We start from the raw sequence: 23,405 nt of genomic DNA on the forward strand, positions 1-23,405 counted from the left end.
CTGGAAGCCCAAGATCAGGGAACTAGCATGGCCAGGGTCTGGTGAGGGTCTTCTGCTGGGTTGCAAACTGCTAACTTCTTGTTTTCTTATGTAGTGGAAGCAGACCAAGAAAGTTCTCTGGGGTTCCTTTATAAGGGGACTAATCCCATTCATAAGGGCTCCACCCTCATGACCTTATCACCTCCCAAAGGCCCCACCTCCTAATACCATTACATTGGAAGTTAGTATTTCAAGATATACATTTTGGGAGGACACAAACATTCAGTCCATAACAGGTGTCATGTTCATAATCCCATGGAAAGTTTTTGAATGGGTGGGCATAGGTGGGTTTCCTAGTGCAAAATTCTGGGAGCAGGAACTTGGAAAAGGAAAGTAGAGAGCAAAAAGTTATTTTCATAACAAATATAATAGTATCCTGGCCTCTTTGAAGGGACTAGTTGAATATTTCACAGAGGCAAATATTTAAAAACATTCCTTTCTGGGGGTTTGGAAATATTTTGATGTAGGATTTGATTTCCTGTCATAGTCCTATAAATTGTATTTGTTTTCCTGTGCTTAATTTAGTGCTTAGCTTAGTTTCCTTTTGAAAAAAATGTGGGATTTTAGTGTAAATAGAGATATATTTAAAAAGTGGATACAAATTCTGCATGGCAATTTTAACTTTGTATCAGCTTACTTTGGGTCATAATCTAGGGTAGTTAAATTAGAGCAGAAAAACATTACTTTTATGACATACTTTTTGCTGGAACTGCCCATGTTCCTCAGGTTTATTTTGGAGTGAATGAGTGGTTTGCTGCACATTTTATCATTGCCATTTTGTAGGTCTCTTTCAGTCTTTGATCTTTCCCTTCTCATGTGGCCACACCCTCAAGGCTGAGGAGGCTTCTCTGGCAAAAGCTTGCAACAAAAGGAACCTAAAGAGGCCATCTTTCCCACCAGCCCCATGGCCCACACGTCAACTGCAGAGACATACTAGGGCACCTATCCCCAAACAGATTCTAGTCTTCCCATGCTGTTAAACACACACTAAGAGTTTTCTTGGACACATTGATAGCTCAGAGGACATTGGGCAATGGATTTTAAGTATCCTTTTCTTCCCGTTTTGGATCCTCTAGGAATACCTGAACAGTATTTTGCAACATGCAAAAGATTTTAAGGAATATCATCGGTCTGTGGCCGGAAAGATCCAGAAGCTGTCCAAAGCAGTGGCAACTTGGCATGCCAACACTGAAAGAGAGCAGAAGAAGGAGACAGAGCGGATTGAAAAGGAGAGAATGCGGCGACTGATGGTAAAGAACTCCCTGCAGGAGCCCGGGAAACCACTCAACCCACATCTGTCTGCCATGAGACCATTAAATATGGTGGTAGTAGAAGGAAAAAGTGAAAACTGCTTATCAAAAATTTTAATAAATTTATTTGAACCTTAGGCAGATGAAGTAAAAACTTTTTCTCTTTCCTGGACAGCATATGCCAAAAATCTAGGGGGATGACTGATGAGTATAGTATTTCTGTGTCCTGGGGTGGCATTGCAGTACAGATTACAGCTTCTCTCATAAAAGCAGGTACTATATTTTGCATGAGTTTGATAACCAAATCTGGATGGATGGCAAATGCAGTTCTTTAAAAAATATGGCCTCTTTGAGATGAATGACCATGTTTTTTGGAATGAATAACACATTAAGTCGTGTCTTCAAATCTAAGAAGGTCTGTATTTTGAAGCCTCTGGTGCTTATCTTTCTTTTTTAATGGGAGAAATTATTCTGTAACAGTGTAATAAGTGATTTTTAAGTTGATTTTGAAATGTTGCCTTTTTTGTGATAGCCATGTTATGGTCAAAGGCTATTCATGGATCATTACATTTGCACTATTATTTTTTAATGGGTATATAAATATAAGCACGGAAGAGATAGGTTTATATCATTGGCCTGAGTATTTGTTTTTATTGACCATTTATTTTTGGAATTGGACCTCAGAGCACACAGTGGATTTTAGAAAAACATGTGTTGATGTTATAATTATAGGAGACCTGCAGGTTCTATCTAGGACATAATGCCTGCGTAGATGAAGATAAGGTCATTAGTCTTAGCCCATAATTATGTTCCTGAAAAATTCTAAGTGACACTGTCTTCCTTGCTGGTATTGCAGTTTGCATTTTTTTTTATTTTTTGAATTCCAGAGAGTAAACACCATGTTTTAAAAGCCTCTGTGTCCAGGTACTACCACATCTTACTACCCTATCCTGCCTCCCTCTCCATGCTGGGGAGAGAGGGGACTGTCCAAGAGGTTTCTGACTAGACCATTTTTATAGTAATTTGATCACTAAGCAGTCAAATTTGTCTGACTCAACTGAAGTGAAACTATATTAGAACTTCAGTAACAGATTGGTTTGACACTAATGATTAGGCATTTGCAAATCATTAATTTTTGCAATTAAATGATGGAATATACAGATAATAGAGAAACTGAAGTTTTTTATCACTCTTTCTTCAAGTGAGTTCAACCATAACCAAAAGCAATTAGAGTTATAATAGCATTTGAGGCTCTTGCTCATCCACAGGGCAGACGGCAGCTAGACTGAGCGATGAAGCTGCTGTCACTCAGGCAGATGCTAGAGTGACATCCCTGGACAGAAGATCCCAAGTTTTTGTTTTTGTTTTTGCAATGGGGTTGCCGCTTAAAGATTTTGCAGCTTGTTCCTTTTATCGTGGCATTACATGATAAAAATAATTTGGAGTGTCCTTTTATTGGGATACACAAAGACATTTCTCTCAGAATGGCTCAGAGTGCATCAGAATTTTATTCCGTTTAACCTCATCATGTTGCTTAATGGGAGGTGGAAGTGGAAATTACTGTATCTATTTTATTGCTCAGCAGTACCAGACTTCAGGTGCTAAGTGACTTGTCTCCAGTCACCTGGGCCCATTACCCAGTGCAGATCTGTGGGGGAAAAAAAAAAATCCCCCAAATTTGATCTTTCCTATCAACCACAAAGTTTGTAAGGCCAAAAAGAAAGACTTTTTTAAATATAAGACATTATTTGTTAAAAGCCCATTTGATTCATTGCCTTTAGTAGTACTTATTGAAATATTTATGAATGAAAGGATATTATGTCTGGAATTTGCTTCAAGACAATTCAGTTTGGGTTTAGGGGAAGAGTAGCAATGAAACAGGAATCACCACAAGTTACTTTTTGTTGTTTGGAGTTGGTTATAGGAGAAATTATACCATTCTCTCTGCTTTTGATTATATTTGAAAATTTCTGAAATGTAGAGTTAAAGATAAACTTTAGATCATGAGTCATCAAATTCTAAAATCGTTTTGTACAGTTAAAGCAACACAGAAAACAAAGAGCTGGCTCAGAGTGCTTAATCACACCACACGAACAGCGTGGCTTTGTGCCCGGACTTTGCTGTAAACTCCAGTGTCCTGGGATGTAGGCGTCACACTTCTGTGTGTTTGCCCTGCTTCAAACTCTGTGCAATGGCTTGAACAGCCCAACTCATCCAGTTTGCTACACTCCTACCAGTCAAAGTGCAGACAGTCAAGGGGAGGACAGAGTGGAGAGTGGAGTTGTCTGCATGCTTATTTTATGCTCTCATCGTACTCTTCTTTCCTTAATAGGCTGAAGATGAGGAAGGCTATAGAAAACTGATTGATCAAAAGAAAGACAGGCGTTTAGCTTACCTTTTGCAGCAGACTGATGAGTATGTAGCCAATCTGACCAACCTGGTTTGGGAGCACAAGCAAGCCCAAGCAGCCAAAGAGAAGAAGAAGAGAAGGAGGAGGAAGAAGGTGCGTATCCTAGTGGTGGCAACTGAGTCCAGGGTGTATGGGCAGGGATAAGTTTAAGGCGAGTATTGCTCTTTAAGTACTACTTCTTAAACTGGTGAAAGTTTAGATGATTGAATTGTGAAAATTGCGTCAATGGGTATGGCATGAAAGTGTTGATTAGGTATACTAGACAACTATTGGAGGTAAGGGCGTAATAATAGGATGTACTAAACTAAAACAGTGTTCATAAATCATTGTTTAATAGATTTTAAATTAAGTACATACAGTTAATTGGGAAAGGAAAAACAGATACAAATAAGTGTTTGCTTAAGTTTAATGCTAGTATGACAGGGGATTACTCAATTATGAAAGAAATTTAAGAAGAAAATGCAGTGTACAGGTTGGAAGAAGCCAGAGGAAGACATAGGCGACAGTTACTTGGACAGATGGCAGTGCCAAAGTTCTTCATTCAGTTCTGTCCCTGTGTCGCAGTGAGGTGAGTGTGCACATTGGGGTTTTAGGTAATCACATAAAAGAAGAGTCCCTATGTGAAATATTTCCTAATTATCATGAGAAATGAAGGGTAAGATTTAGAATATCTACAGATACTGTATCTCAATTCAAGAGTAACCTGCTGAGGACAGGCCTGTGAATATGATCCTCTTTGAAGCCTAAATCGTCCAGTCATCTAGTTCTTGGTTGATACTGTGTTTTCATGATAAATTCTGTTTAGGCCAGGTACAAACATCAACAGGAAGTCACAATTGTAAAGGTTGAGGATTGGTAGCATTTAATCATTCATTCTGTACACTGAATAACTGAACAAATTGCTTTTCAAAAAATAATTAATTTCATGGCCCCTGAATCCTCATACCTGAGGAAAAATTATGTTTCATAATTAAGGAGGAGGAATAAGTGATTAAGAAGGTGCCTTCTTGCACTGATTTCTTTAGTATAAGATAGCTTACCTCATTGTGAAGATGAACGAGAGATGACTCAGGGCTTGTGTTTAGACATTTTGTTGGTGAGGAATACCTCATTTTCTTGTCAATGTAGCATTATAGACTGTGCAAAACTCCAGCTCCAATTCCTACCTTAAAAAGATGTTTTCAGAATTAGTGAGGAACATATAGGTAAGGGGGAGGGAAGGATGATGGGGAAAGAAATCATATAAATGTAGTTATTACCACCGAACTATAGATTGAAGAATGATAAAGATGGTAAATTTTTTATGTCTATTTGACTTCCATAAAAAATGTTTAAAAATTAAAAAGAAATTACTGACATATTGATAGCAGAGAAAGATGGAATTCTGGAATATTCTGGAAGTGGATCCCATTAAATGGCAGTTTTTAGTTTTTCCTAATTCAGCCGTGTGTTCTGCAGAGGTTATCACTGTTAGCGTTTCTAGTATTAAAATTTGTGTTTTACATTTCTTTATGATTAAAAGCTAATGACCCAGATTTGAGATTATGGCTTACAATTAATAGATTTCTGCCATGGTGTTAGATAGCTGCATCATCATAGGCAGAGAAAGATACACAATTGAGTGTTGATGATTATGCCTATATTTGTGTGTCCATCTGTACAGAACAGGGACCTGTCACAATTATTTTTCAGGTGTTACTCTGCATGATCTGTAAGTTGGCACGCCCCTTTCAAACCCTTGCCTTCAATTTGGTAATAGCACTTATTCTTTGTGTCTTACGCTTTCACTCAACATATGCTAACTGAACACTTACTATGAGCTAGGTCATGTGCTAGAATGCTGGGAGAAGGGGGGTACAATGATGAGGAAAACATCCTGCCTTCTCTCACAATTTAATCAGAGAGAGAAAAAGAGAGGCTAGACAGATACTAATCAGAGAGAGAAAGAGAGGCTAGACAGGTATTAATCCAACATGCACCCAAATATACAATTACAAGCTGGGATGAATGTTGTGGAGGGAAACTGTTTCCAGTTGGAAGTGGGGCCTGATTTCTTGGCAAATGAGTAATAGATGTCAAAGCAACTATTGTCTACCTTACAGATATCTTTGAGTATCTCCCATTGATTATCTCACATGATCAATGTGCAGAATTTTTACTTTATGGTCAGCCATCTGCCCTTCCTTGCATGCTCTTGGGTGCCTAGCATTTGAGCACTCCCTGCCCTCAGCAGGGCTAAGTTGGAGGGGCTCTGTTTCCTTCCAGGGTATCTTACTGGGAGAAGTGGGACAAAGAAAGGGGGGGGAAAAAAAGAAAAGAAACTGAGGCCCTTAGCCCTTCCTGGTACCTGTCTCTTTTGCGGGGCTTTAAGACTTCATTCAGAGTGAATTATCCAGTTCCAGATGCACCTTTATTCAAGTGCAAAGGAAGGGGATACTTTGAAAAGCTGATTTGACATTTTGGATTATCTATAGTTCTTCTTCCCTCCATTAGAGTGAATGATTGGGAGTTGCTTATTCTAGCTTCTCTGTGGTGGAGGAAAACTTCTATGTCCATGAGCATAAAAATCTCTGCTATCCTTTTTAGCACTTTTCTATGGTATTAAATATTATGCTGTACCTATCAATATTTTTTAAATTAACAAATACTTCAATAAACCTTTGTTTTGAGAAAACGTACTTTACTCAGTGAGCTAATAGCTAATAGCACTAAGTTTGAAGGACAACTAAGCTACAGATAACTCTAAGAAATGTGCTATTAAACATGAATATGGTTGACTTTTTCACTTAATTTAATCTGAAAAGGATTACCTTTTATTTTCAGCATTAAACTAGTGTACAATTTTTTTTTTTTTAATTTCGTAGAAGAACAGAGGCCTCAGTCTTTCTTTGGGAGTTTATTGTGTTTACTTGTTGCTCGTGAATAATAGGGTAGGTTTCCTTTAACCCGTTATGACCTTGTTTAATTTTCTCATCATTACAGACATTTTTTGAAGTACACATTTATGCATCATTTTGAAACTTCTCATTCTCAGCCTGGTCTTCCATTAAAGCCCTTGAAATGGAAGAAAAAGAAGTGAACGACATGTATCTCCTTAAGTGTCAGAGGAGGAATAATTTTTAAAGTATTGAAAACCTAGTTATATGAAACTAATTTCTTTGGTGTTCAAGATGAATGTGCTATAATGTGCGTTTTGCATGACCTTGAGGTTTCCTACAGGGTACAAAAGAGAATGGGGCTAGATAAAGGCACCAGGACATGTAAAACTAGGCGTGAACATGGCTAAATTAGTGAATTGAGTCGTGTTAGCAGGTAATCTTTTAAAATCAAAACTACATAAGAAAATATATATACTAATTTGCTGTTATTCTCTTGTAGGCTGTTTCATTAAAAGCTCTATTACCATAGTGCTTCCGTCCCATGATCTGTAAGAAGGCAACAGGAACATTATCTACCCCATAGATATGTAGTGAGGATTACATGGGAAAGTTTATCTAAAGCATGTAGAATATACCCTAACATATAGTAAGTGCTCAGTAAACATTATTTCATCAAGCAATTCTATGATACGAAAGTGGAATCATAATTATAATGTGGTTATGTTTTTCTGAAAATAAATCTTTTTTTAAACCTTTACTGCATATTCTTTGTGGTGTTGAATCAGTAATAATTGGTCACCACTTCTTGTCTAGTTGGAAATCAGTTGAATATTAGTGTGTAGGTTATCTTTGAGGACAATGGCAGATTCTTCAAATATTGAGGCATGCAGAAGAGAAATGAGGATTTATCACAGGTGATAACTTCTGCCTACCACCCTGTTCCCCCAACTCCTACAAAGAGAATTTTCTAATTACATGGCCTCTAATTTACAAGGGTTCCTGGTGATTATGAGGCATCTCTCACAGTACTTTAGGGTACATTTTTCCTTAAGCTGTGGTTAGGAGCCCATACCAGGAGCACCCCTGCCTGTTGCTTAAAAGTCTAGCCATCGGCCAGGTGCGGTGGCTCACGCCTGTAATCCCAGCAGTTTGGGAGGCTGGGGTGGGTGGATCATGAGGTCAGGAGATCGAGACCATCCTGGCTAACACGGTGAAACCCTGTCTCTATTAAAAAATACAAAAAAATTAGCTGGGCATGGTGGCGGGCACATGTAGTCCCATCTACTCAGGAGGCTGAGGTAGGAGAATGGTGTGAACCCGAGAGGCAGAGCTTTCAGTGAGCCGAGATGGCACCACTGCACTCTAGCCTGGGCGACAGAGCGAGACTCTTGTCTCAAAAAAAAAAAAAAAAAAAAAAAAAAAGTCTAGCTATTTCGGGGGTTCAGTTTCCAGAGCTGTTGACATCAGCCAAAACTAAATATTTAATTCTCCCTTCCACATCTTTCAGTGGGATGTATACCAGCAGAACTATTCTTGTGTTATTTATTTGTGACGTTTTTTGGAAACATATGATACTAATGGGCACATACTCAGAATCTCTGAGGCAACACTAGGCCAGATATAGTCTACATTGGAGGGTTCGATTTTCTTTCTAAAAGTTCTTTTATCCTGTCTCTCTCTCTCTCTCTCTTTTTCCTTACCAAACACTTATTATAAGTAAACCTCAGGACTGTGATATTTTGTAGGTCGAACCTTCCTGGCATAATGTATTGGCCAATATAGTGGTAGGAAATGTGTTTTTATCCTGTTTAGATACCAGAATGTCAGAATAGCCTGCTGTTGGCACAATTTTCAGTAAAAAGAGCTTGAAAAGCAAAGCAGTAATATTATTGAGACATTTATTTTAAATTCAAGCTACTCCCTGATTCTTCTCAGTTTTTTTTTATCTCTTATAGTTTCCCCAAAGATTATATACTTTATTACAGCTTTCCTCTACAAGATTTTCATAGATGAAAGAAAGGTTCTAATGTAATTCTGGACATTCAAGTGTAGGAACTATTGTAAGGATAAGAGAACACAATGCCACAGTGATTAGATTTATTTGATTAGTTCAGTGTCAAAATGGGTGAGACTAGAAGTTTAGAGCAAAGTCCTGTTTAACTGGATTGACCAGTTACTTGAGTCAAAATGTTCGAATTAATTTTCTCTGTAAGAAACAACCCAAGTAATTTGCAAATGCCTGTTAATTTGATATTCCTGGGCATTTTTAAAAATTACCCGATTACCTATCTTAAGGTCCGCTTAAATGACAGTAAAAATAACTCAAGTGGTTTTGGAAAGCTTAGGTTTCCAGCGAAACAGAATGAGTCCTTCAGATACCAGCACATTTGAATGTTGTTTCAGTATATTATAATAACACCCACTGGGGGATAAAGTACATTCATTTTATAATAGAGATTGTAAAATATTTGATTTAAAACTGTTTCTTTATGTAATGAGGCTGTTTATAGCCTATGTTATAGTAATCTAAATAAAATGGCCTACTGAAGTCTTCTATTGAGTTCAGCTTACACGGGATTTTCATGTTTAGAGATTTCTTTCCTTCCTCAGCCCTGTTGTTGATTACTTTTTATACCTTCTGCAAGGAAGATGGGTAGCCGTGCACATACCTTTGTTTGTGAACATTGCTAAATGGAAGATACGAATTGACATTGGCCTTGGAAATTGGGAACACACACTGTCTTTAGTTTGAGTAATTTTTAGTTATGAGTAATCTTTAGTTATGAATAATTCCTATCATGTCCCCTTACGTGATTAGGTTAATTATACTCCTCCCTTCCTACATAAGCATAATTAGTTCTAAACTCTTTTTGCATGTAGGAAGAAGCCGGTACAAAGTTTCTTGTTCAGTGTTTTGTTTTGTTTTCAATCAATGGAAATAAGTGCTGGCATCAACCGTTAATATTGATAGCATGCGTTTGCAATTACACGATGCAGATAACTACATATGAAAATTTCTCAGGTGGCAGAAGACACAGTAGCAGCTGCTGCATCCACACCAGGACATTTCCTCAGGTGCTTAGAGACCGTCCGAAGTCAGCTCAAACAGTAGACCGATCACAAGCTTTTGGGTGTTAATTTTGAACCAAAAAAAGGGACAGTTGTGTTTGTTTTGCTTTGTTTTTTCAAGTTTTGAGGCACAGCATGAGGTTGATGTGAGTACATGGGCTTATGAAAGCGCACCAACCAGGAATGTCATCAAACTGAAGAAATCCAAAGTATGATGGGAGAAATTGACATCTTTTGCCATAGAGTAGACTGCCACCTGGCCTCTATCTCTTAGAATAACATGGCAGAATTGGGTTCAAGGACAGGGCATGCTTGCGAGGGAAGTCACACAGAGCACCAATTCAATGGCTGATTGTGTACGTGCTCTTAACTATTTTATGACTCGCAAATGTTTTGGCACCTATTTATGATAATAATAATTTAATGAGCATATGCTAAGTGGAAAGCATTGCTCTTTGTGCTTTCATTCATTCCTTCAATCACCAAATATTTATTTAGTGCCTTTTAAATGCCCTTGTAGGTGTGGGAATGCAACAGTGAACGAAACAGACAAAAATCCCTGACCTCGTAGGCTTATGAAGCAGTTTTCAGGAAATGCTACAGCCAGTCTTAATTATAGACATAAAAGAATAGTCCTTGGACTATCGTTGACCCTTGTACAATGTGGAGATTGAGGCTGGCAGCATATATATTAATTGTGACACTGGATTGTACATGTTGAAACAGTGACCAGTCCTGCAGAAGCCCTAGGATATAGGTACTGTTTGTTACCATTCCTGTTTTATGCAAGAGGGAACTAAGGCACAAAGAGAAAATGATTTGCTCAAGATCATACAACTAAGGTCTCTTGCACTTAATTACGGAGAGCTAAGATTCAAACACAGTTTGTCTAATTCCAGAACTCAACTGTCTTAAATCTAATATTACTCCGTCTCTCAGATTCGATACCTAATAGAATTTTAAAAAATAGTTTGGGGGATTTTAAGTAATGGAAGGGCCTGACTATGAGACAGTTTTTAGATAACAATCTGGCTAGTCTATAGTATATTCATAGGAAAGTATCCTTTAGAATAGTTTTGATTATATTAATATATGATGCTTCAAGCTTTTTAATGTACTATTCATTGAAATGGTGATCCAATTCCACTTGCTAGATATTTGAAATTGGCTTATTCATTGTCTCATTTGATTTTCTTTGTTGGCCAAATTTGTAGCATATTTCTGATTTGTATGGAAAGAATGGTGGGATTAATTGACTTTCCCCCATTAATTAAAATAGTCCCCTGAGTATAGATTCTGAGAATTCCAAAAATGGAACCTTCAGTGACTGGTAGCAGGGATGGTTTCTTTTCTGAATACAGGGGTTCTGTTATTGTTCTCTGTGTCACTAGCATAGATGTAGAGCCTGATGCTCTTCGAAGCTGATCATTTCTTTTGAGCTTATAAGTATTTTCGCTCTGGGGTGACAAAAATAGAAATTTAATTTCTTGGAAAATCATAACCAAAGGGAGTATTTTATTTCCTACTGTTTGGTAGAAGCTGCATTTTTTTAATGCCTTGTGCTTTGGCATACATACATACATGTATTTTTGGTAAGAAAATTGCATTGTAAAAGAACTTCAGAAATTTCAAATGCTGATGGAACTGCCTTTCTTCACTATGAATAAAAGTGGATTTTAAACTTTAAGTGTTTTCTTAAAAGCTATTTTGTCAAAAGACAGTTGAGTTATTTTCTAGAAGGCAAAAACGTATTATATAATCGATATCTTAAGTAAACAAAGTTGAGTTCATATTGATTGTGTATCATCATTTTTTATTTTTAATTAACTAAAGAGCCCAAGGGAGGAAAGCTCATTTTCTCAAGCATCTTGGCAAAGGAAATGACTAAAGTTTTTTTTTTTCTCATTATACTATGCAGAAATAGTACAGCTTTCCAGCAGTAACTTTAAAATAGGGATTCTATAGAGGTGATTTTAAAGATTTCACTTATCACAGAGGTTATCATAAGTGGAAGAAATTTTACATTATTTTACGTATATTACAGATGAGACTTGCTTGGATATGTACAAGATATGACATAATCTTTTTTTTTTCCTTTTTTTTTTTTTTTTTTTTTTTGAGACGGAGTCTCACTATGTCACCCAGACTGGAGTGCAGTGGGAGTGCAGTGGTGCGGTCTTGGCTCACTGCAAGCTCTGCCTCCTGGGTTCATGCTATTCTCCTGCCTCAGCCTCCTGAGTAGCTGGGACTACAGGCGCCCGCCACCACGCCCGGCTAATTTTTTGTATTTTAAGTAGAGATGGGGTTTCACTGTGTTAACCAGGATGGTCTCGATCTCCTGACCTTGTGATCCGCCCACCTTGGCCTCCCAAAGTGCTGGGATTACAGGCATGAGCCACCGTACCTGGCTGATATGACATATTCTTAACTTTTCATTTAGGTTGTTTTTGAGGCACATAGAAGTTAATGGACTAAGATATTGGGATATGTAAGAAATGGTAGATAACAGAATTCTTCATGAGACAACAGTATCTGCATCAAATTTTCCCATATACACATGGTAGAAATACTATATATTATGAAAGAAATTTAGGTGGAATTAAAAACATCCAGGGAACTCATAAGGTTTTATATTATGTTTTTATGCCCATGGAGTGGTTCATAGCTTATTCTTTTTATTGAGAATCCTATTTTATTTTATTTTTATTATTTCAACTTTTATTTTAGATTCAGGGGATACATGTGCAAGTTTATTACCTGGGTATATTGCGTGATGCTGAGGTTTGTGTTACAGTTGATCCTGTCACCCAGGTAGAGATCATCGTACCCAATAATTAGTTTTTCAACTCTTGCCCCACTCCCTCCTTCCCCCCTCTAGCAGTCCCCAGTGTCTATTGTTGCTATCAGAGCTTATTCTTGATGGACAGTTTTAGAATGTTGTTCTTCATTGCTGAAGAAAACTTGCTTAGGGGATAGGAAAGTTGAGCTAATTATGTCAGGATTTGTCTTCACACTCCCAAACATGAGAAGAACATTTCAGATTCTGACCACTGTCTTGATGCTGCCCTATCTTAAGCTCTTTGGGTCCCTGAAGACACAATCTACAAATGTCTAGTGTGCTGGTCTCAGATCATATCTGGCTTTAAGTGACTCTCTACAAGTTGCTCATAAAATACATGTTTTGCCTCAGCAAAGAGAAATGAACATAAAAGGCATTAACACTTAAGCTCTGTTAGATAATAATGGGTAACAATGAAATTCTATTACATACCAGAGAGTTACCAGGAAGTCCTGTACCCCATCGTCTTGGTTACATATAACATTTTTGTTGTTTTGCAGAAGGCTGAAGAGAATGCAGAGGGTGGGGAGTCTGCCCTGGGACCGGATGGAGAGGTAAGGGATTGTCATCCTTTCCATTGTGTTCTGCTGAACAGAGTCCGTGCCAGATACATACTATTTTTTCTTACTCTGCTATTTATTTTAAGTAAAAATAGTAATACATTAGCATAGTAGAACATTAGAATGATACAAAAGGGATACAGTGAAAAATAATCTACTTGCATGTCAGACTGTCAATCAACTGATATTAAATATATTGCATACTGTTTCAGAATTTTTTGTGCACATATAATCATATATTTACAAATATATAGGGTGTGTAAGAATCTTAAATGATTCTCTAATTATCTTGCCCAGTAAATGATACAGAAGCATAACATAGGACCCAGTTTCTCTAGTTTATTATTAGTTTGAAATCATAAAAATACATAAACTAAAGAAGTCACGTATTTGGTTAACTTATTTTTGACATTTTTAATAGGCTTACCGTATAGCTTCTATATGTATATTCATCAGCCTAGTCCTAAAATTCATTTCCTAGTAGTTCTAGTATTCTCCTGAATTATGAGGATACCATTTATTTATTGGATTTTTTTTCTGAAGAATTTAAGGTTCCCTGCCAGCGATTCACAGTGAGGAGGCACACTCCCCGAGCAGGATGGGAAGGGAGTTTGTTTCAAATGATCTTCATTTTGTCTCATAAATTCTGATAAACCTACTTGGCAGATCGGAGTGGGTGGGAGGTTGCCACTTCCCATTCTGGTATCGCTCTGCACACAGTTGTATTGTGAACTCAAACAGCAGAGATGCAGAAAAAAAGATTGAACCACTATTCTATGCAGAAACCTCTTGAACAATAAATGTTACTTAACCACTATAATCCATCACAAGGAAAGAAAGAATCAGGATAAATGTCTGATATGTAAGAAACTCCGTGGGCTGTTATGGGAAAAGAATACTGTATATTAGAGCACTTAGAAACAACTCTAATTTGCAAAAGCCCAGCCTTACCTAAGTATGCCTCCCATTGGTCTACAATTAAGCACACAGGGAGAGATGTAACATGTTAGCTTAGTAGTGTTCTTACATCTTACTGTCTGTTGGGAAAATTAGCTACTGATCTTGGGCTTGTGACATACATCTTTTTTTCTTTTAGTCTTAACACATGTGTCCTGTTTGCTAAGGCTTGCAACGTGGACATCTTGCTCTGTTTTGAAATAATGTTCTTATTATTATGCTCTTCTGTTCTCATTCAGTGCTTTTGCCAAGGTTCTAATTCTATCTACAGCGATTTCCAATTTTCTTAGAGGCATGACATTAGCACAAAAACAAGCTATATTATAATGGTTCATGATAACAGAATATGATTTTTCCAAGGGAAATGATAGCAAATTGTAGATTTTCTTCTTTATCTCTTGAGTATATAGATGACCTTTTACATTAATGAGGAAGAAGTGTCATGTTGGCATGCAAAGTAATGATGTTCAAAACCATTGCTTTAGCACACACAAAAGAGAAAAACGACAACCTAGAGTAAGCCTTTTCTCTTTTTAAGGTTATTTTTGTGGATAATTGCTAATATATTGTTTCTTATGCTGACAGTGCTTTGTTGAGGGTGTAAGGGGGAAGAACCTTTGGCTATGTGTTTTTTGTTTTGTTTTGTTTTTTGGTCATTTCCTATAAGATATGGAAGATAAACTATAGCATACTGTAGGTTATCCTATCATTTCTGCTTAATTCCAATTGAAAGGAATTTAGGAAAAATTTTGGAATTCTTGAATTGTCTAAAAATTCAATTTTATTACTTTTCAGGAGATAGATAACTTGAACCACTCACAAATCAAACATTTCCAAATAAACATTTTACTTAGGGATCTGCTTCTAGAAGTACAGGTCACCCTGTAATCAGGAGCAGTCATTCGCTACTGATTATGTTCAAGTGTGATTCTTGTGTTCCTTAGATATAGTAGTCTAGTAATGAACTTTAGCTTAATCTTGGTCAATTTGCCAGATTTCAGAGGAGCAGAGATTTTTTCTTTGTCACACTCAAAGATACCAATAGTTGGGTTAGATACCTGGGGGGTTAGTTTTGGAAAAAGGACACTGGTTCTGCAGAGACCAAACCAGCCACTCATGAGATGACATGGGTTATAATACCTTTTCTGTTTTTCATTCTCTGTGAAACCATGACTTTGCAGTAGTTGTTATCTGGAAAGTATTAGTTGAGGAATCGGGGGTTGTTAGTTACAAATGACCGAAATCAACTCTGCCTGATTTAAATAAAAAGGGAATATATTGATAGGATACCGGGCAACTCATCAGATCTCCAGGGTTTCTGAAGAACCTGACTCAGGGCTATCCCCAATATTATGCTCTACAACTGGTCCAGTGAGGACAGGCTGTGGTTGGGAGCAGGCAGAAGCTTGACAGAGCCATTACCACTTTCCTGGCATTGTTGCTACTGTGGTCTGCCCTGCACCAGTGTACCTGTTGGTTTCCACACCCTGGCACTTCTAGCTCCTAACTCACAGCCTTGGTGATGTATCTGGTTGCTGGAGCTGAGGTTTGTGCCTGTATCTTAGCTGCCAGGGAGGCAGCATTTTCAGTTTTTTTAGTGGGAGGTAGCCTCTCGCCTCCCACCAAAACTCATTAGGTAGTGAAATTTCCAAACACAGAATAAGGTTTCAGATGCTGGGCAGCAAAAAATGCTGAGAAACATCCAGTAAAGAACTGGGAGAAGGTCTTAACATCAAGCCATGACATGATTTTCTCTCCTTTGTAGCCCATAGATGAGAGCAGCCAGATGAGTGACCTCCCTGTCAAAGTGACTCACACAGAAACCGGCAAGGTTCTGTTCGGACCAGAAGCACCCAAAGCAAGTCAGCTGGACGCCTGGCTGGAAATGAATCCTGGGTAAGGCATGAAAGCAGCATTCGTGGTGTTCTTTTAGCTTTTTAGATTTTGGTAATCTGGTACAATCTCAAAACTAAAACTACACAGCCTTTGCTGAGATGGTTGAAGGTTGTTATTTGGATTTTTCTTTTACACATGGATTGTGCTATTAAGTCATGTGTGTCTTTATTGTTTGAGAATTTAAAAAACTAAGCCCCCTCCTCTTCCTCACTCTTTTTCCTTAGTTATGAAGTTGCCCCTAGATCCGACAGTGAAGAGAGTGATTCTGATTACGAGGAGGAGGTATGTATGTATCTCTGTTTGGGGTTTATTGGTTTGAAAGTTGTCAGAGGAAGAAACTTCTTCCTGCATGTAAGCCCGGGCCTTGTGTCGTTCTATCGATTCTTCCTCCTGGATTGGCCTTTGGGTGACAGCTGGGGCTAAGGATTTACAAATGCTTTGATGGTGTATGCCTAGAGGTACAGTGATCTCTTGGGAGGCCCCGGCTAATGGGGAAACTTGGCACGTTCTAAATTCACTTGTAACCAGGAAAAGAGAAGCTGGCTTTAACTTGGAATGGTGAAGTGGTCTTTTGGGGGAGAATTGGAGATGGATTACTTTGGGAAAGACCATGCCATATCTCTAAGTGGTTCACACTGAGAATTAGCTGCCAAAAAGTTCTGAAGTCCTTCAGACCTTAGAGTCTATTTGCAATTCTGAGTCTGGAAACTTGGACAAAAAAGGGCAACATGGACTTGGTTTAATGAGTTTATTGATCCTCTTGATTTCTCTCCAAATGTGATTCTTGTTTGAATTCCTTAAATATACTTGTTACCCAAAGAGAAGCGCTCAGTCTCTTGGAAGGAATACTTAGTATAACTAGAACCTAAAATGGGAATCTTGGGTACTTTTAATAGAAATTGAGAAATAATAAAATATTCTTTAAGTCAGCTACAAAATGTTTAATGTAATAATTAAAAATAGAAGTATTAAAAGAAGTTTTGATCTCCTTTATTAGGGCATTGTTAATATATATTAGTTAATATATAATAAGTCATTAGATCTGATATTTTTGAGAGTGCCGTAGTATAGGTGCCAAGGACCAGGTAAAGCATCCTTACCTGTAAAAGCTGACCAGGATCTCAAGACTATGGCTGTTTTCCTTCTATTTGTAGACTTGTGTTTTCCCAAATTAGTCTTCCATGAGCACTTAATGCTTTTGTAAAAAGGAAGAATAATAAAAGTTACATTATATTCATATATAATATATACGATGCATATATATTCATATATATATATTATTCATATATAATGTATGATCATTAAAAAGCAAACACAATTGGGCATGGTGACTCATGCCTGTAATCCCAGCATTTTGGGAAGCTGAGGTGGGAGAATTGCTTGAGTCCAGGAGTTCGAGACCAGCTTGGGCAACATAGTGAAACCCTGTTTCTACAAAAAATACAAAAATCAGCAGGGTGTGGTGATGCATGCCTGCAGTTTCAGCTACTCAGGAGGCTGAGGTAGGAGGATGGCTTGAGCCCTGGGCAGAGGCTGCAGTGAGCTGAGGTCACGCAACTGCACTCCAGCCTGGGTGACAGAGCAAGATCCTGTTTTTTTTTTTTTTTAAAAAAAGCAAATACTTTTTGGGGGATGCTATTTTTTCCCCCAGCTACTCTATCTCTAAGATATTTAAAGGTGGTTTGTTTACTTGGATGAATGGGCTTATAAATGACCTACTGAAAGAAACTTCTCTTCGAGTTAAGAGAGCCAGAGAGGGCAGAGATAAGATAAAGTAGGCCACCTAGCCAGCAGGTGTCAACCTGAGAATGACGGGCACAGACAGCCCTTGTCCCTGGGCCCATTGCATGGGTCTGCTGCAGGTGAGCCTGAGTGACATGTGGAGAGTCATGTCCCCTCTCAGCATTTTATTTCCTGGCCTGGAAGATGAAGGAGTTGTGCCAATGCATTAGCTTACTCCCTGCTTCTAAACTGCTATCGTAAGGTTTGATTTTTCTCCTTGGTAGTATGTCAGTTCATACTTTGTCATTTAAGATTTATGGAAAAGCATGGTTCTCTTTAAACCTGCTTTTCAAGGAAATTCTACTGGATTGTTTGGAAAGATTTAGCCTTCTACACCAGGTTAGTAGTGGACAGAATGGACATTTATTTAGTGATGCTTTCAAATGGGTCAGCTGGATGTAGTACTCAGTTGAGAAGGGAGAGGTATTGAATCCTTTGCCAAGTTATTGAGAGTTTTTAATCTCAGTACTCTGTGATGTGTGATGTGAATCAGTCACAGAAAGCAGTGTGCTTGCAAGAACCAGGTCCTCTACAGTGGACATGTATGGGGGCCATCCAAGTCCCATGGGCATTATCAGAGAGAGTGGATTTTTTTGTTTTGTTTTATGTTTTGTTTTGTTTGGAGACAGAGTTTCACTCTTGTTGCCCAGGCTGGAGTGCAGTGGCGTGATCTTGGCTCACTGCAACCTCTGCCTCCTGGGTTCAAGCGATTCTCCTGCCTCAGCCTCCCGAGTAGCTGGGATTACAGGCATGAGCCACTGCGCCCAGCCATCAGTGAGAGTGTTTGTATGAGAAGGACGATCCTAATATCTCTACAATATGGCTTTAGAGAGAATGCTACTGAGTGAGAGCAGACATGCTCTACAGGACTCTGATAACCAAATAATGATAAATATTTATGTTTCTGGTATGATGTTTACATACTCATTCTTGGGGGCAAGGGTTCTAGGGGATTCTCAGATAGTTTCCTTCATTCTCTCATTCATGATTTCAACAGCAATGGAATGGGGGTATTGCCTCACTTAAGTAGATGTTAAATTTACTTCCTCCCTGAATTTTATGATCTTACTTCATTTGTGAAGTTGAATACTAGTTCATGTCTTTTCAGAAAATGTCAATCATAGAGATTTCCTTGTTAAAATATAATTTCCTCCCAATCTTTGTTCCTTCTCCAGGATGAGGAAGAAGAGTCCAGTAGGCAGGAAACCGAAGAGAAAATACTCCTGGATCCAAATAGCGAAGAAGTTTCTGAGAAGGATGCTAAGCAGATCATTGAGTGTGTATTGAGTTTTTCCCTTGGAAATGCATTGCCTGAGGATGATGCTTGATGAATTTTCTTTTAGGAAATTTTGTTTAAGGAAGGCAACTAACTTCACGCCTACACTCTGCTTGAAACTGCTCTTAGAGGTCACCACTGAGTTCTGGGTTCCCAGGTCTTGGGGTTTCATGTTGATTCTCCCTCCTTCCCTCCCTTCCTCCCTTCCTTCCTTCCCTTTCTTCCTCACTTCCTTCCTCTTCTCTCTCCTTAATCCCCTCCTCCAGCTCAGGCTCACTCCTGAGCGTCACACCTGTCGTCTGCACTTCAATCCGAGACTGAACTAATGAGACTTACCTGCCTAACTGGCTGCTTCGCTCCCTTTCCTGCCACCCTTAATGACATCAGCACTCTCCCTGAAACCCAAGTGAGAGACACCATTCCTGTCTTCCTCCTGCTGCCATTGCCAAGTTGACCACCAACTCCCACCCAGTCCCTGAACGCTCTCCAACCTTCCGAGTGTCCTGGCTCTATGTCTCATCCATTTCTGTGGGCCCTCTACGTCAAGGGTTTGCACATTTCTTTGCTTGTATAGCTCGACTATTAAAAGAAAACTGTTGTGAAACAATATACAAAAGAGAAAATTTTAAAAGATGAGATATTTTAAATACCAGAAATAGACATCCTCATACTCCTCCCTTTTATTCGCTGGCTGTGTGCCCTACTTCAGGGACCCTTCCTCTTACCAGTCTGCCCTCATCATTCACTGAAGGTGTTAAGAATCCCCCTCAGTGGTTCCTCATTGCCTGTAGAATAACAGACTAGCTCATGAACAAGGCACAGAAGATAGAAGCCTGCCTTTCCTCCTTCCTACCCCTTTAATGTTGGGTTGCCCTCTCCCCCTGCCCTCCCAGCTTTAGCCACTGTTCTGTGAACAGGATTTATCTTTGTATTTAACAGTCTAGGACGGCTTCGTCAGCAAAATGTTCAACTGCAGGTGTAGGTTTCTGGCTCCTATCTGTCTTTTGGGTCAAGGGGACCTGCATTTGAATCCTGGTTTCACTACCTTTTATGGGATTCAAACAAATGAAGTAACCTCTGTAAGCCTCAGGTTCTCCACCTGCATAAAATGGTGATGATCATCATCATGCCTTTTATGCTTGCTGTTTGTGAGGATTACAGATAGTGTATATTAACTGCATGGCAAGTAGTGGTTGATAAATAAAACACATTTATTGCAGCTATTTTAGGTTCTCAAATCATTTTTGAGTGAAGTAAAACAACACATGCACACACATGTCTGTGTGTGATTCTCCACTTTTTCCTTTCCCAGGACAGCTAAGCAAGACGTGGATGATGAATACAGCATGCAGTACAGTGCCAGGGGCTCCCAGTCCTACTACACCGTGGCTCATGCCATCTCGGAGAGGGTGGAGAAACAGTCCGCCCTCCTCATTAATGGAACCCTAAAGCATTACCAGGTAATTGGCGTGGTTTGTGTTTCCTTGGCAAGTTGTAACCATTTGCCTAATTTTGATTGAAGTATGTCACGCACATGTTAACTAAGGGCTTTTGATGACGAGACATTTTAGGCCACATCACTTACAATACTGAGATTCCTTTCATTGTGCCTATAATTCTTCTTTTAGAGTACTCCATGGTACTATCTTTACTAGGGCATGCCATACCCATTTTCTCTTTTATGCTTTTGGGATGTATTTTAAGTGATCTCTGCAAAATGGGAAACCCAGCCACATTCTATTAAACTGGAGAACATCCACGCCTCATCTTGAAGCAGATGAAGTATTTCTTTAAAATCTGTAGGTGTGGCTGTGGTTTTATGCCATGGATTCAACCCGCCTAGGAGTAGCTGTCTACTACATTTATGATTTTTCTTAAGACACAATAGGCCAGGCGAGGTGGCTCATTCCTGTAATCCCCATCACCTTGGGAGGCTGAGGTGGGTGGATCACTTGAGGTCAGGAGTTCGAGACTAGCCTGGCCAACATGGTGAAACCCTGTCTCTACTAAAAATACAAAAATTAGCCGGGTATGATGGCACACGTCAGTAATCCCGGCTACTCCGGAGGCTGAGGCCGGAGAATCGCTTGAGCCTGGGAGGCGGAGGTTGCAGTGAGCCAAGATCATGCCACCGCACTCCAGCCTGAGTGACAAAGTGGAATTCATCTAAAAAAAGAAAAAAAAAAAAAAGATACAATAAAATTGTGAACATCTGTGCTTTGATTAAAAATTAGGCCAATGTTTTATTTGACCTGTAATTGAGGCTAATTCCTGTGTTCTACCTTCTACCACTTTGTGATGTTTCCCAAAGTGTGTTCCATGAGACATTTGTTCTATGAATTGCTCCTTAAAAATTAAAAAAAAAGAGACCAGGCGTGGTAGCTCACATCTGTAATCCTAGCACTTTGGGAGGCTGAAGCAGGCGGAGTATGAGGTCAGGAGATGGAGACCACCCTGGCTAACACGGTGAAACCCCGTCTCTACTAAAAACAAAAAAAAATTAGCCAGGCGTGGTGGTGGGCGCCTGTAGTCCCAGCTACTCAGCCTCAGCCTCAGGAAGCTGAGGCAGGAGAATGGCATGAGCCTGGGAGCGCAGCTTGCAGTGAGCCAAGATAGCGCCACTGCACTCCAGCCTGGGTGACAGTGAGACTCTGTCTCAAAAAAAAAAAAAAAATTAAAAAAAGAAGTTTATGGCCAAATATTGTAACTAAGATTAACATATAAATTACTATTTCTAAATTGAATACTTGTGAATGAGTCGATAGTCTCATTATTGATAATAGGCATAACCCTGGACTGTCCCTTGACAACAACCAGATATGGTCACTCTGGCAGTGACACCTCCTGTTAATTCACGTGCCCATCAGCACACTTAGGACTCTGTGGAAATCAACGTGTAACCATAATGCACATTAGCATCCTGCAGGAAAATCACTTATTTAACATTGTTTAACTTTGTATTTCCCAAACTTCTTTGACTACCAAGCCCTATTTTTATATCACCAATTAACATCATGTAAGACTAGCATCTTCTAGAATATACTTTAGGAAGTGTACTTGTTGGTATCAGGTCCTCTCCACTCTTAACACTTGGCATTGGCCGGGCGCGGTGGCTCAAGCCTGTAATCCCAGCACTTTGGGAGGCCGAGACGGGCGGATCACGAGGTCAGGAGATCAAGACCATCCTGGCTAACACGGTGAGACCCCGTCTCTACTGAAAAATACAAAAAACTAGCAGGGCGAGGTGGCGGGCGCCTGTAGTCCCAGCTACTCGGGAGGCTGAGGCAGGAGAATGGCGTGAACCCAGGAGGCAGAGCTTGCAGTGAGCTGAGATGGCGCCACTGCACTCCAGCCTGGGTGACAGAGCGAGACTCCGTCTCAAAAAAAAAAAAAAAAAAAAAAAAAAACACTTGGCACTGTGTCCGCTGCCCTTGCATAGGAGTGCAGAATACAATGACTGCAAGTACAGTACTGCCTTGATTTGGGCTAAAGCACTAGCAGTTTTTACCTACCATTGCTTTTACATCATCAGTGCAGATGTCAACACAGTAAAAATGACAAGTGATGCCTTAGTATTGTCATTCAAATCATTTTGACCTTGTAGATCTCCTGCCAAGGTCTTGGGGGCCCCCTGAGAATCCCTGGAGCACATTCTGAGGACCACTGCTCTGGCCTTAGTAAGGTCGTGTGTTCTCCAAAGACCATGTCATAGTCATGAGATCCAAAGCAGGTTTCATCTTATTTGGCCTACCTGACATAGATGTTAACTCACAGCATGCTCTAATAAAACTTTTGTGTATCTGTATATGGGAGATCCATCTTTTGAATTATTTGTAAATAACTTTTAATGCCACATGGATTTTCTTCTGTCATCCAACACCTTTCTAAGCACTCTTCATCACTCTCTTTTCAAAGCCAGCTTCTACTTCCATATGTGAGTTTTATGCCTCTGTGTTGCTGAGCTACTATACATTCCCTGAACATGCCTTGCAGTGTCTCTTTATACCTCATAAAGTGCCTTCTTCCTGGAATCTTGACTAGCCATATCTGCCTGATGAGATCTCACAAACCAGTTCAAGTTGTGGCTCAAAGCCTTCCCTGATCATTCTCTCCATAAGTAAGCTTTCTACCTCCTTGCTTCTTGACAGGTTTTTGTGTCATTAATATTTATTTAACCTTGACATGGCTGAGGTCTTCCTGCTACTCCTAGAGAGCCACATAAGCTTGGTTTAACATGTGATCCTCCCCCTGGCCAATTCTGCCAGTTTCCAGCCTGAGAAAACCTAAATTACTTCCCACAATTTTTGTGAATTTCTGGTCTCCTCTGTTGCTAGTTTCTGCTTCTGTTTTGTATTGAATTAGCGCAAATGCAAAATTCAGCCCTTTATCAATTTTCACTTAAAAAAAAAATTCATCCTACAGAGTATCCAAAATGTTTCTGGTATTTA

At 39.2% G+C, this 23,405-nt stretch overlaps 1 protein-coding gene across 9 annotated transcripts in view; it reads left to right on the plus strand.

Annotated features, from left to right (window-relative positions):
• Positions 1-23,405, plus strand: part of SMARCA2 (SWI/SNF related, matrix associated, actin dependent regulator of chromatin, subfamily a, member 2) — a 182,214-nt gene that overhangs the window by 44,279 nt on the left and 114,530 nt on the right. For all 9 annotated transcript variants that reach the window (XM_031654174.1, XM_031654181.1, XM_031654176.1 and 6 more), the window contains 7 exons: positions 1,116-1,289; positions 3,622-3,792; positions 12,987-13,040; positions 15,769-15,899; positions 16,124-16,181; positions 18,857-18,957; positions 20,270-20,417. In XM_031654174.1, the coding sequence (XP_031510034.1) occupies positions 1,116-1,289; positions 3,622-3,792; positions 12,987-13,040; positions 15,769-15,899; positions 16,124-16,181; positions 18,857-18,957; positions 20,270-20,417 (837 nt within the window). The remainder of the gene's footprint in view (positions 1-1,115; positions 1,290-3,621; positions 3,793-12,986; positions 13,041-15,768; positions 15,900-16,123; positions 16,182-18,856; positions 18,958-20,269; positions 20,418-23,405) is intronic.

Source organism: Papio anubis, chromosome 13, assembly GCF_008728515.1.
Source record: "Papio anubis isolate 15944 chromosome 13, Panubis1.0, whole genome shotgun sequence".
Taxonomy (NCBI): Eukaryota; Metazoa; Chordata; class Mammalia; order Primates; family Cercopithecidae; genus Papio; species Papio anubis.